Raw genomic sequence first — 15,286 nt, 5'->3', positions numbered from 1 at the left:
TTTACCGGTGGCATAGGCGGGAATTCATTTCTGGATTGTATAAGGAAATACTAAATAAAATTACCACATGATCTGCACAATTAAATTGGAGTGGTGATGGCACTAACCCTTTTTTTTTTTTTAGTCAATTAAGGCAGCAATAGTAATACAGGAAATGGCATATTTCCTGTCAGATCCATCCTTCTTCAGTAAACCTCCACTACTTCATCAGGTGTCACCTCGGATATCACGGAGTCCCCAGAGTGTAGCAGTGTGCCTAGCAGCTATCAAACAGAAATGGAGGAAAGAAAATCACAATCCTGATTGGTTAATCCGGCTTCTGGCCATAGCAATAAAATGTGATCGAACGAGCTAAGAGACGCGTCTGTTTGACGTCTGGGATGGTCACGCATCACGTGTTAGCGCGAACAGAGAGATGCTAATGGGATTAATTCGAGTAAAGATCTAATAATAATCGAACAAATTTGCATGTTAGTCGGACTGGTACATCGGACTAGTTCCGGTAATCCGTAGTTTCGCAAGTCACCCGATAAGTCCGCCGGTCCACTTAAATATCAGCATGAAACAGCGTTTTATTGTTAGCGACGTGAAGAAGACCCGAGCGTGACGCTCACACACGGACCGATTTGATTGCGTTTTGCATAGCAATGACCTCAGGGCCTGTGGCTCGGTCCCGCTCGGAAAAACAACACAAGCTCGGTAATGCTGCTGTAACATCCAGCGATGAAAAGGGAGCCTGTGTTTACAGAAATAATATCGGGTGACTGAAGTGTTGTTCCACTTCCTCGGTGCAGGGGAGCGTTTGGGAGAACCACGGCATTGTGCTGAGACAAAGCAACACGGGGGAAAGAAGCAAAGCTCCAGTCATGCTGCTCCTCCTCCTCCACTGGGCACCATCAGCAGCATTCCTGCTGCCCTCAATCTCACTCACACACACACACACACACACACACACACACACACACACACCCCCTAGAGGGCACTGTGTGCTCAAATCTGGTGTCAGTATATTATATTCAATTCTTTGTCTCATGTAGACAAACATATTTCAGTCTTAAAAAAAAAGGTTAAAGATAATAATAATAATAATAATAAAAACATTATTTATATAGCACATATCATACATATTTAAAATGCACCTCAAGTAAAAAAAAACAAATTAAGTAACGCTAAAGTACTCAAAAATAAAATATACACAAATAATAAAAATACAAATAATATCAGTGACAGAAAAAAAAACAAAATAAAAATTAACATAATAAAAGTAAGGGAAATAATTATAGTGTATTAAATAAATAAACCATTAAAAAAAAAAATCTGTAACAGCTCTGTAACAGCTTATTATCTAAATACAGTGGTGCTTGAAAGTTTGTGAACCCTTTATTTATAAACATTATTTTTCTTCAATTAAACAAAAGAGACAAACATATCATACTTGGTGATTTATTTACTGAACGTCTAGGATTTGCAGATTCATTCGAAGGTGAAATTAGAGTGGGGTGTTTTCAGTCAATGGGATGGCAATCAGGTGTGAGTGAGCGTCCTGCTTTATTTAAAGAACAGGCATCTATCGGAGTCTGATCTTCACAAGACGTGTTTGTGGAAGTGTATCATGGCAGGAACGATGGAGATTTCTGAGGACCTCAGAAAAAGAGTTGTTGAAGCTCATCAGGCTGGAAAAGGTCGCACAACCATCTCTGAAGAGTTTGGACTCCACCGATCCGCAGTCAGACCTATTGTGTACCGATGGAATAAATTTAAGACCATTGTTGCGCTCATCAGGAGCGGAGACCAAGAAAGATCTCTCCAAGAGCGAGACGTGTAATAGTCCACGAGGCCACAAAGGAACCCAGGGTAACTTCTAAACAACTAAAGGCCTCTCTCACATTGGCTGATGTTCGCGTTCATGAGTCCACCATCAGGAGAACACTGAACAACAATGCGGTGCTTGGCAGGGCTGCAAGGAGAAAGTTACTGTTCTCCAAAAAGAACATTGCTGCACATCTGCAGCCTGGAGTCTAATGAAAAAATGTTTTGTGGATGAACGAGACCAAAATACAAATTTTGGTTTAAATGAGAAGTGTTCTATTCGGAGAAATGAAAACACTGCATTCCATTATAAGAACCTTATCCCGTCTGTGAAACACGCTGGTGGTAGTGTCATGGTTTGGGACTGTTTTGCTGCATCTCACCAGGAAGACTTGCCATCATTGATGGAACAATGAATTCTGAATTATACCAGCGATTTCTAAAGGAAAATATCAGGTTCGTGAACTGAATCTGAAGAGAAAGTGTGTCATGCAGCAAGACAACGACCCTAAACACACAAGTCGTTCTACTAAAGAATGATTAAAGAAGAATAAAGTGAACGTTCGGGGACGGCCGAGTCAAAGTCCTGACCGTAATCCGATAGAAATGTTGTGGAAGGACCCGAAGCGAGCAGTTCATGTGAGGAAACACACCAACATCCCAGAGTGGAAGCTGTTCCGTACTGAGGAACGGGATAAAATTCCTCCGAGCCGATGTGCAGGACCGATCAACAGTTACCCCGAACGTTTATCTGCAGTTATTACTGCACAAGGGGGTCATATCAGATACTGAAAGCAGAGGTGCACATACTTTTACAACTCACAGATATGTAATATTGGATCATTTTCCTCAATAAATAAATAAATAAATAAATAAATCAATGACCAAGTATAATTATTTTTGTCTCATTTGTTTAATTGGGTTCTCTTTGTCTAGTTTTAGGACTTCGATACTTGACGTGGGGAAAGAAAAAAAAAAAAGTGCCAGTACTGCCCAGACGTTGGCGTGTGTATCGGCCGGTATCGTTAATCGGAAATTTGTTGCAGGTAAACACTTTATTCAGAAAACCCACTGAAAGTAGCACGTTTAAGTAGAAACAACACAAAATGGCCGCCAGAATTGTGACTTTTCTCCCCTTATGTGAAACACGCCATCGCTCACGTTTAAGTCTGATCATGTTTTACGTTTAGTGAATAAGAACCTCAGCGTTCGACCTCACTGCTTTTGTTTTGTTTCGTTTTTTTAAGATGACGACCACTAGAAAAAAAAAAAAAATAGAATAATCACATTGTCTCTGTGGAGATTTCTCTCTGATGCGCCACGGTTCGCGGTCCTGCCGTGCAGCATGCGCTCGGCTCTTCGTTACCGCGGCAAAACAACACACCGGTAATAACACAGACGCGGGGTCGCGGTCCCGAGGCTTCCAGCTGAGACGAAGCGGGGACGGCGACTCTGACCTCGCGGCCTCACACTTTGTACGTTTGTTCTACGATCATAATTAACGATGATTAGTTTTTAGATGTTCTTCTCGCATTTATTCCGCGCCCCGGTTCTCCGTGTGGGAACAACAGACGAGGAGAACAGAATTGCGGAAAAGGTCACGCCAGCGAATCCTTCGGTTTCCCGACCGGTGATGCATTAGAGTTCGAGCTCTAATTTACACGGAACCCAAAGGTCAGCGTACGGCTGAGGAGAACACGCCGAGCTGGGAATACACTAAACTTAACAACACCCCGGATAAATAAATGATTCGACTTGAAACAACAAGGCGTGTGAGGAAATAAGACGGCACGGAATCGATCTCCCATTCCTAATGAGTGCGGGACTTTTAAAGGGGTGGAGTTCGGATTAAAGACGGAGGTAAACAACGAGACCAACCTCATATACACAGAGCTGTAGGATTGAGTCTGGAGTCTCCAGGTGTGCTGCTGTAGGAGAATAATCGACGACGGGTCACAGAGAACCGGAGAGTCCTTACGTAGCGCATACGCGATACAAGTGTTAGAAACTCCTGGACATCTGAGCTCGTCTCGTCACGTCTCGACTCGACGACGTGTGCGGTTTAACGGCGTGTGCCTTTTTCGCTGGAAATGTGGAAACGCGGTGCGCTTCGTATCCGTCATTTTAACTGATGCTTCAGCGTCTCTAATTTATCAAAACAAACATCGACTTCGGCGTCTACGGCGCGGTGTAATTAATTAGAGCAAATACACCCGCCAAATTCCAGACAGTCTCGAACTTTCGCTTTAAGAAGAGAAATAAAATACATATATTAAGGTTAAACCATTACTCCAGACCTGTACACTGTGAAAGGAGCGCGATTAAACGCGGATATACGACACGCAGTCTGCACAATACAGACGGCTGGATTTCAGACCAAAAGTTACATTAATATTAACCAGGGGAAAGTTGCATGTATTCAGAGTCGGGTTACGCGCCTGCTTGGCTTTCTGACCTCGCTGTTTGGATTATGCAAATGACCTGCATGTAGTTTGAGCCTGTGGGTCTGAGGCAACCTGGCAACCTGAGGTTGCCAGATGTACCCAGATTAGGAAAAATCACCCTCAAATGGCATTCCGGAGTCTTTCTGAATGTATTTACTGCCCAAAACATGACTTCCAGCACGACATATCGTGGTCAGACAGTGGCGCTCGACTGCTCCTCACTCGAGCGCTCAAGCTCAAGGTCAGAATCGCACACATCTGTTGTACTCAAACTCCGCCCTGCAGGCAGAACTCGCTCGTAACGTCCGGTTCGCGCTTATAGGGAAATCCGTCATTCACGGTATTAAATTCTCACCACGCACGCTTAACCCGACTCTGAGTAAGCCCCCAGATGCTCGAGATGGCGTCCGTGAGGGTTCTCCGCAAACGGAACCAGCTTCATAAAGTTTGCATACGTCTCGAGTCGAAGTTTTTCATCGATCCCGAGTACGGCGTGCGCGTGCTCCAGGTGGCGCTGTTAGAATGTCGTGACAATTTCGACGACTACAGGAAAAAGATTCGCAAGCTGCTGATCGGATAAACCAGGGCGCTTTGTTGGAAGTGCATAAGAAAACAACTCTTAGAACGGGAGGAAGAAGAAGAACCGGTTATTTTCTTCCGTATTTAAAAACGAGAATTTTTTTTTCCCCGATAAATGAATAAAAATACGCACCTAATAAACGCATTCAATAAACTTAATGGTTGAGCATGGCGAGTTTAGCATGCTAGTGAAAGATATGCTGGACATGAAATGAACATTCTTGGCTATGCCTCGTTTGTATCGACCGATCGCAGGGTTCGGTCGTGTGGCGCGTTCGTCGGCGGAGTCGGCCCGGCTGTCACGTGCACGACACGCAGCGAGCGAAACCTCCACACGACGTTCTTTTTGTCCGCGTAAGCCGTCCGAGCGTCGCGTGAAGTAAGGCGAAGCCTTTAGTCTGAGCACAGAGAAGGTGCTCTGTAATGAATCCTCCTAATCACCGAAGCTCATCTGAAAGTTGTGCAGGGATTATTGAATTTTAAGCCTTTGCTGAATTTTAATTAACTTTCTCCTCGCCTGCAGAACGGCCCGGGTTCGGTCGATGCGGTTCAATAAGTCAGCCACCCGTGTAATAAGGTGCTCGTTTTGAAAATGTACATTTCACACTATGCTTATCCTGCAGACGAGAGAGAGAGAGGTAGGTGTGTGTGCGTGTGTGTGTGTGCGTGTGTGTGTGTGTGTGTGTGTGTGTGTGGTCTGCCTCTTCCAGATGAACAACGTGAACGTTGTGGTGAAAAATCCGTGCGTAAGAATCTTCAGATCGTCAGAAGGGGCTCGGGTTTTAGATCAAGTCCGAAACGTGCGGCGGAACGACGTCGAGATCGACATCGTCCTTCGGCGACTTTCGATATTCGCGGCGAAACAAAAACCTAGAAGTAACGTACATAACGTCAGTGAGATAAATAACCGATTAGCATGAGAAGAAAACAATAATAACGGTCGTGCACGTACCAGACGCAATAATATGAAACTTAAACATACTTAAAAAATTATTATTTTTTTTTTAAAAAGTTCTTCATTCACCTTCAATGACGTCTTTCTTTCTTTTCAAAGGTAAAAGTTAGCGACCCTGTGAAATACTTTCACATGGAAATCCTTTACTTTACTTGTAGGGTGATGTGCAACTTTATTGATTTATTTATTTTTTTTAATTTTTTCTTTGTTTTGTCAGTGTGAAATAAAAGTATAACTTTATCAACTGTTTAAAGATGATGTTTGCTTAGTTGAACGGTAAACGTCAGGACTCGGTAAAGAATAAATAATTAAATAATCGCGCACGGACGCATTATAACACGATACGAACGTGTTTATAGTTCATTATGAATACGACCCACATAGAAAATACTTTTAAATAACAACTCTTTTTTTTTTTTTTTTTTTTTTTTTTTTAAAAAAAACAAACAAAACAAAACGTAAGTATAGAGTTTATTTTTTTGGTCCTACGTGAAGAATTTCTGTGTGATAAAGTGATCAAAATTGCAATATGACGACCAGTTTTAAGCGAAGGCTCCGCCCCTTTCGGTCCAGCAACGCCTCCGGGAAGTGTCCGAAGAGGACGCGCACAAGGAACCTAGACACACAAATCAGCTGTGGTGCGATGAAAAAGAAAACCCAAGGTCACGTTCGCACATATTCACACTGCAATACCCAGAGACGATAAGAATCACACTTTATGTAAAAGGTGTGAGCTGCTTGTCTGCATCCATATGACTGTTTTTATTGTTACATATTCTGTTGATTCTTCTTCTTTTCTTTTTTTTCCAAATAAATAAATAAATAAATAAATAAATAAATAAAAACAACTGATAACAAGGAAACCTCAGTACAGGTAAAGAAGTGTGTCTTGTATTTGATTGACAGCTTCAAGTAATCAAATATCCATGCGACTTAGAAACATCTGCCAGAAAGATTAGACCTCTAATCTAACAATATTCTCTGATTTCCATTACAAAATACTTGTGTGTGTGTGTGTGTGTGTTGTGTGTATAGATATATATATATATATGTGTGTTTGTTTTTTCGTGACCTCAAGAGTCTCTCTTCACGTCAACGTCAATTTTTTTTTTTTTTCTTCACGAAGCACACGGAATAAGACGATCGTGATGATCTCTCTGTACAATAGAATTACTAAAAAAAATACAACTCAAGTTCAATATGTACATTATCTACCTAAAAAGTACAACCGCTATCATCATCATCATATCATCGTAAATGTAACAAAATATGTAAACAAACTTCTTTTTTTTTTTTTTTAATTATTCGTGGTTTTTTTTTTTGTTGTTGTTTGTCGTTTGACACAGTCGACTGTGACAACAGATAGAATTCACACTTTTCACGTTAGATTTATTTTTCCGTATAGACATCCGTAACAGCGTTATAGTAGAGGAGTGCCAGTGTGCACCAGACAGCTTTTCATAAAAAAGAGAACAAGAGGAAGTGGACCAACATACATCATGATCGCAAAAAAGATCAAAGCCGGGCACCGGCTGCGGAGGAAACGTGACGTGGGTCGGCGTCGTCGGCGTCGTCACGTCGAGAGGGGACGGGGACCAAAAAAATAAATAAAATAGGTAAAGATGTGTCTGATGGATTGACTGGCCTGGCAGATCTGTTCAACCTCAGCTGAACGTCATACATCGTAGCGTAGAGATGGCATGCATTACAATCAGTCGCTTTACTGAGACAAAGATAAAATGCACCACTTCGCTCAAATTCACAAATTATTATTATTATTATAATTTTTTTTTTTTTTCTCAAACGTCACAGTCGGTTGTAAAATCCGAATCATTTGGTCGAGTTTTGAGTAACAGTGCCGCGAGAGCGTCAGTGAGCTGTCCTCGCTCGTCTGATTTCATTTACTACATAGATTTTTTTTTTTTTTTTTTTTTTTGCACAAAGCAAAAAAAAAAAAAAAAAAAAAAAAAAATTGACACCACATATAATGTATAAACAATACAAATCTTTCATATGTATTTATATATATATTTTTTGGCAAGAGTCCTTCTTTCTCATTCACACTATATCTATATATATATATATATATATATATATATATATATATATATATATATATATATATATATATATATTGTCCATCTCTTGTAACACCATGTGTCACTCACATGCCTGCGATGGCCAGAATTTTCTCCTCGCGCTCTCTCTTCCTTCCTCACATTTTTTTTTTTTTTCTTTACAGGATTTAAAAAAAAAAAAAAAATGCCAAGGATCACATACCTTTTTAAAAGTCACGTTTGTTTTTTGTTTTTTTTTTCTCTCTAGGATAATGATGTAGGTGTGAAGTATTCTACACTGATAACACCGGCGACCGGATCGAAGAATAAAGGTCACTAATGTCGCTATTTACCATCGCGGTATGCTTACACAATAGTGTGCTTTATATTACAGTTGGTGTGAGAGCTCAGTGCTTCAGCACAGTGCCAAAATGAAAAATCTGTTCTCTCTCTCTCCGTCAGCACGTCTGATACGCCTCAGCGTCACCCGTTTCGCCGTCGCGCAGTCTCACACGTAATATTCCTTGTCCTTGTTTTTCTGTTTCTTGTTGCTGCCTTTCGAGCCGTGCTGCTTGTCCTTCATGACCGCGCCGTTGCTCTGCGCCGAGTTGGTTATGTAATTGCGGCTCTCGTCCACTTGGTACGACCCCTCGTCCCTGTTTCTGTACTTATACATGGCGTACAGGAGGATGAGGATGCACAAAGCGGCAGCAGCAACTATCCCGACGACCATTCCAGTGGTGCTGCTAGATTCCCGGACGACCTCGGAGGCCCCGGGAACGCGCCTGACGCCCGGCTCCGTGGGGATCGCTGTGGGTACATTACGGAACATGGGGGAGGTTATTAACGGGCTCTTCGGCTTTTTGCGGTCTACGTCATAGGAAGTGGGCAATGGACGCAAGACTATGTCGGGTTGGGGTTTAAGCTCTCGGTTATTCATTTTGCCCGCAGGCCATTTGGGCGGCGCTGCGGCAGCAGAGGTGGTGGTGGTGGTGGTGGTGGAGCGGCTCAGATTGGGGGAAAAAGACGCGGTAGTAGTAGTCCTACCGTGCTCGGAGGCTTTGTTAGGTCTAAAGTCCTTGGCTTCCCACTTAGGCGCGTGAGCTTTGTAGCCACCTTCAAAGGCCGACGTGGATAAGGTCTTATCTGTGACCAAGGAGAAGGTGGTGTAAACATCTTCATCATCAGTAGTGGGCAGGTTAGAGTCATATGCTTCCCCAGAGCCATACCCAGATATCACCAAGCCATCATCATCATCATCATCATCATCACCATCATCATCATCATCATCATCATCACCATCATCACAATCATCGCTGCCTTGGTCCGACAAGCAGGGCAGGCCCGCCTCAGTGGCCATGGACAGGGACTCTTTGGTGGTCTCAATAATGGTGAGGGGGGGGCGGAGGGTTGGGGGGGGAGGGATGAAGGGTGCACGTGTAGCTACAGGAGGGAGTACTAAGGGATCTAATTCACCTCCTAGGATGGAGAAGAAACAACAGGTTGTATCAGCAGGCATTTCGAAGAATCCGCAACACACCGACAATAAGGAAAACAAAACAAACGCAAAAACGAAGCGACGGAACGTAAAAGCTAAATTTCAAACACAAAAGCAAAGGAAACCGAATCAAACAAACAACGAAAGAAACAAAGCTTTGGGCCCTGAGAGGTCTTCACGAGAGAGCCAGGTACCGCCAGGCCTAAAATGAATCGTACAGAGCATCTGCTGAACAACTGAACGATAAATCGCTAAGACTTTCGTCGAAGGCCGTATGCACAGTGACCTACGGACGCGGCCGTGACGTTCGATGGAATTACACGCATTACAGGCATTACAGTTTACAGCAATGTTTCGTAGTGCATCAATAAATTGTTGACAGTACGCGTTATAACCGGTGTTTATAACACATTCTAATCGCCAATGCCAAAAAAGTAGCTCGGTCCCACTGTACGATACTGAATATGTCGTGTTTAGCCGTAAACAAGGAATCATAACGCATCGTGTTAACAATCCATAACGCGTAATAAGGACAGCTTTAAAGTGCAACGCATTTCCTTAAAATATTCCGATCGATAATGCCTTATAAATGCGGGAAGGCGTTTATAGTTCATTATAACTATGCCCTTCGTTTAAGCGCCAAATTCTCCTTCTGGTTATTTGTCCATGAGATTTCTTGCCACCGAGACAGAATATCAGAAAGGACAAAATATCTTCCTCCACACACAAAGCGGAGAACTCCGTGTTTGAGGAAGCGTTCAGGAGATCCTGCAGGATTTGGATGTAATCTCTCTGAGGGTTGGTCTGGCTCCCCAGCTGCCCCTCCGGGCCTGGTGCCTTTTAGACACCCGTATACTGAAACCGGAATGGCAGGGCCTGTCTCGCGACCACGGCGACGCATGAATGATCTCCGAGCTCACGGCCGAGTCCGGTCTAAACGCGTTCCGTGGAAACGCTGTGAAAACCTGAAAAACATGTTTAAGGCTGCATTCACAAGGACGTTAAAAAAAATAAAAAATTTAAACGCATCGGCATGCGGACGATTTAACGGAAATTAGAGGTGTTCTGTGAAACAACTTAAATACCAAGGGGGCCAAGCACAGGATCGTATGAATTAATCAGAATGGGATTAAACAGACGTTTCTCTGCTATCTGACTCAAAAACGGCGTAAATGACTGAAGCCCCGCCCCATCCTGTCTCCCATTGGCTGACGTACAGCCACATCACAGTACATTCTCGTAAATGGATCATTTATTATTTTTAGCATCGACGAGTACGCGCTTTTTTTTTTTTTTTTTTTTTTAAACGACAATATTTTTGATGTCCTCGTGAACACAAGAGCCGCCGCGACGGATTACGTCGTGTTACAAAGCATTCGGTATTTTTTTTTTTCTTCGTAATTTCACACGTTTCCTTCTCTGTGTATTGCGGTGAACCGGTTCGCTTAATCACGCTACCGTCTTTAACGCGCTTGCGTCGCATATAAATGCTGATCTGTGGTATACTGGGAAAAGCGTTTTTACCCACCTTGAACTCGCAAAATTAAATTTGTGCGCACCCGGAATACTCGCCGGGATACGTCTCTCTCTCCGTGTGCTCGAGAAATCTTTCTGATTACAAAAATTAATCTGCTGCCAAAAAAGCAGTCCTTTGAGGAGCATACGCCGAGCCAGCTGGAAACCGAAACCCCGCTTTAAATATCTCCAGATACAGGTTTGCTTGCTTTCTTTTCTTTTTTTTTTTCTTAATACTGCCACGAAGACTTAGCCGTCTGCCGTTAAGACTTTATCAGCAAACGAAAATCTGATCTGAGCGGAAAGCTGATTAACATAAAACGTTTTTGGCGTGCGGTGTGCGAACAAGCCGCTTTGTGGAGGTAACGGGGGATTAATTAGCTCCTCGTACGTATCGTATTCGCCTCCGTTTCTTCTCTCAATACGCAAACTGGGTGTTTAGAGCCGCTGCCAAATGCGTGGGAAAAACACGTGGAAAACAGCCTGCGATGAATAAACCACTAGCACGCGCGAAACAACTGAGCAGGAGTACTTCCGCATGAACATGTCGTCAATTAGAACCGCAAATCCACGGCTAAGTATCCGTATGTCCGAAATCTGACGTTTATATCATCGAGGTGAGCTAGAGAACAGAAATGAGATAGAGTCAAGGGCTGGGTGATGTCATCTTTACAAATCATTCAATTCAGCGCATCGTAGAAACGTTCTCGAAAATCTCGAAAATATATATGTATATGATATGATATTTTGGTCATATCATCCAGCCCTTATCTATCTATCTATCTATCTATCTATCTATCTATCTATCTAGGCTGTTGTTGGACTGAGAGAGAACCCTGCCATTCAGGTTTCCATATATGCAGTATGAGAATAAAATTCCAATAAAAATAAATAAAAAAATTAAACTGGTAAAAATAAAAAGAAAAGCCAGTTTGCTTAAATGCAGTTTCAGAATTAAAAAGCTAAATAACTTAAAGGCAAATATTCAAATATTCATCCAGAAAAATCATTTTGAAAAAAAAAAAACAAACAAAAACAAAACAAAAAAAAGTCCACTTGTTTAACTGCAGTTCCAGAATTAAAAGGCAAAATATAAATAAATAAATAATATAATATATATATATAAAAAAATATTTTAAAAAGCGACTAGTTTAGCAATATTACTATTCACAGACAAGCACAATCTAAATCAATAATAATATTTTATTGCACAAAAAAAAGAATTTAAAAAATTAAAGGCTTTCAAATAAACATAAAATTAATATTTCAAGGAAAAATAAGCATACCAGATTTTTGTTAACTTACATCAACAAATTGCCCGCATGATTTTGGCATGAAGAAAAAATGCACAAAAGAAAGTTGTGTAAGAATGTCCTTGGACAAGTTTTTTTTTCTTTTCTTTTCTTTTTTTTTTTTTTTTCTCTCTTGTGAAAAGAAAAATTTACTAGCCACTGTATTTCTTGATAAATATAATCTTCAGACATGAGTATACAGGGAGGCAACAACACATACATCCACACCACATAACATGAAAAATAAACTTCACCATTATTCTGTTTTGTTTTTTTTCTTTGATAAAATACAAAAATCTGTACATATTTGAGCCTTGGATTTGAGAGATATATATATATATATATAGATATTTATATGTATAGCATTTTTCAATAAATATCTACATTCTAGTAATTAAACTTTTTGCTTGGATTGATTTCATAATTGTAAATTCTGAATGGATGGATGACTGTACATATTTTGCCATAGCTAAAGGGAAGGAAGGAGGAGGAGGAGGAGGAGGAGGAGGAGGAAGAGGAGGACGAGGGAGGTGAGGAAGGTTCTGGACCTATGAACATACTACATAGGAGATGATAATGATGGGGGTGATTGTGTAAGTCAGTTGCCATGTCCATGTAAAGGCAGTACGAAGCGGTCGGGCGGCATTAGAGCTTTTGGCTGTAAGGAAGGGATGGGGATATACAAACAATGAGCATATACATGCCCATCTACGAAAAAAAGAACAAAACTCTAACACTGACAATCTGACAAACCCTAAACTGCAACTTCTTCGCCATGCAGTATTGAAAAAACAAACAAACAGTTCAAGTCAATTGTTTATCAAGATCGCTGGCAGAATTTTGAAGAAAAACAACAATGAGATGTGGAACATTTTCACCGACAATCATATGTGCTGCATCGATGATTCATTTGATTTTTTAAAAAAGAATTTTTCAATTTTTTAAAAAAATATATATATATTTAAATTTGTATTATCATTTTACTGTTTAAAACGAACTTTTAAATTGAATTTAAAAAAAAAAAAAAAACCAACAAAACTTAAAACGCACATAGAGTATTCAATGAAGTAGTTCCAAATCTGAAAAAAAAATCAAAAAATAAATGAATTTCTAATTTAGCATTTACATCTTTCTTAAGTTTGAAACACTGCTATTTAAAAAAAAAAAAAAAAAGTAAAACACATAATTTGTTTTATGTGTAAAAAAAAAAAAAAAAGTGAAAAGAAATTCAGACAAAAAAAAAAACAGGAAAAAAAAAAAAAAAAAGAAGAGCAAAGCAATTTGAACTTTCACTTTCACACACTACAACCAGATGCACAAACTATTTAAAAAAACGGACACGGTCGAGAGCCGGACAGCCGACGCGCGACTGCGCAACTGACTGCCGCCTCTGTCATGTGACCCGAAAGACAAAATCTATCTGTCGTTGTTAGTCTTAAACACGTAAACAGGCGTGCAGTCTGGATGTACGTCAAAGAGAGAGGAAAATTGGGCTGAAAATGGGTTAATTTTGTACTGCAGGATGTCGTTGATGCATGCTTAAAGTAAGTTGCATTTAGGGAGAGTAGACAAACGACAGAGCAAGCGGCGTTCAGGTACCACATTAAACACGGAGAGAGGTTTCGGCTCAGGCGAGCCGGTTTAACCGAGGCCTGTGGGTGACGGAGCCACTCCAGCACGGCGTCGACTGTTTTCGTGCCTGCCGCTAAGAGCCGAATGAGTTCGTCGTCACAGTTTGGGTTTTTGGCTAATCGTTTGTGAGGCGAGGTGAGACGGGGACTGTGCTCCACACCCACAGACTTCGGTTCAAAAGAAAGCCGCACATTAGATATAATCAGAATTCCACAAGAGGCCAGCAGACTTAGTAAAAGATCAGTAAAAGTCATGAAGAAATGATATTTGGCTTTGATTTGACTTGCGAAAGATAATCCGTCGATGACTTCCCAACAATTGTAACAACTTCTATTTATTAAAGATTACGTTAAGATCTACGAAACTCCTCGGGTCCTGAAGATGTCGGAAAAGTTCCAGCTTCAGCTGACACTGGAGACTCCTTCCAGGCATGTTAGAGACATCTCCTTACAGAAAACGTCACCGTGTCGACGATTACGATCGATCTTTATTCAATCTGTTTATCATCAGCGACGCGGCCGCCTTACTGAGTCCCTACGAATGAGCTGCTACTATAGAAACGATCGCATTCACTATAGAGCGAGCGCGTTCATATAAACCCGCGACGTGGAGCTGCGCTACAGTCGGAGCTGCTGTTTCTAGACAATTAAATCAACACCAAGCGTGCTGACCAATCAGCATCCAGAATTCAACAGCGCCGCCGTTGATCGTTTCTCATACGTAAAACCAGACCGGCGCCTTCATTTCGTCAGGACGCATACATACGTGCGTACGGATACGCAAACTGAGATTGAAAAAAAAGCCACGCCCCTTCCCCCACCTACCCTGATTACCAGAGGTGTAACTCGTGAGCTATCTTGAACACGTGACTCAAAGACCAACATCATGAGACATCCATATTTTATAAAAATTAGAACGGCATCTTGTAGAGTGCCGTGCATAAGTATTCACCCCCGTTTGAAGGTTTTGTAGCATTATAACCTGGAATTGAAACGGACGTATTTGGGATTTTTTGTGTCATGAATCGTTATTAAATTCCGCACGATTGGACGGCATCCTCGCAGTGAAGCATCATGAGAGTTCATAGCTACTCTTGAGATTGCGGTTGTTTCTCTGACTAACCCTCTCTTTTACCCAGTCACTGATTTGATGGTGGACGTCCTCCTCTACGCAGGATTACGGTTGGAGCGTGATCTTTACACTTTTAAATAACGGAATGAATGTGGGATGTTTAAAGATTCAGATATATAAACTATAGACTGTTATATAAAACTATAAAGTAATAAACTGTTCCTTACTTACTGGGATTTTTTAATTTACATCGAGATCACGTGACACTAACCGCAACAAACGATGTGACTTGTAACGCTAACCGCTTGTTCTGACGTGAAAACGTCCCTGATCACAACTTTGACCTCTTTTTCTTTTTTAATTTGTAAATAATTTTGCATCCCGCAACTATATACACTACCGGTCAAAAGTTTAGACACACTCATATTTTTTTA

The 15,286-nt window shown here is 41.3% G+C and overlaps 1 protein-coding gene across 1 annotated transcript in view; it reads right to left on the bottom strand.

Moving 5' to 3' along the window:
• Positions 1 to 8,063: 8,063 nt before the first annotated feature.
• Positions 8,064 to 15,286, bottom strand: part of LOC128612768 (neurexin-3a-beta-like) — a 117,109-nt gene continuing 109,886 nt past the window's right edge. Inside the window, 1 exon segment of the mRNA XM_053633161.1 lies at positions 8,064 to 9,323. Within this exon segment, the coding sequence (XP_053489136.1) occupies positions 8,353 to 9,323 (971 nt within the window). The 3' untranslated portion in view covers positions 8,064 to 8,352.

This window comes from Ictalurus furcatus, chromosome 9, assembly GCF_023375685.1.
Source record: "Ictalurus furcatus strain D&B chromosome 9, Billie_1.0, whole genome shotgun sequence".
Taxonomy (NCBI): Eukaryota; Metazoa; Chordata; class Actinopteri; order Siluriformes; family Ictaluridae; genus Ictalurus; species Ictalurus furcatus.
This window is presented reverse-complemented; position numbering and strand designations above follow the sequence as displayed.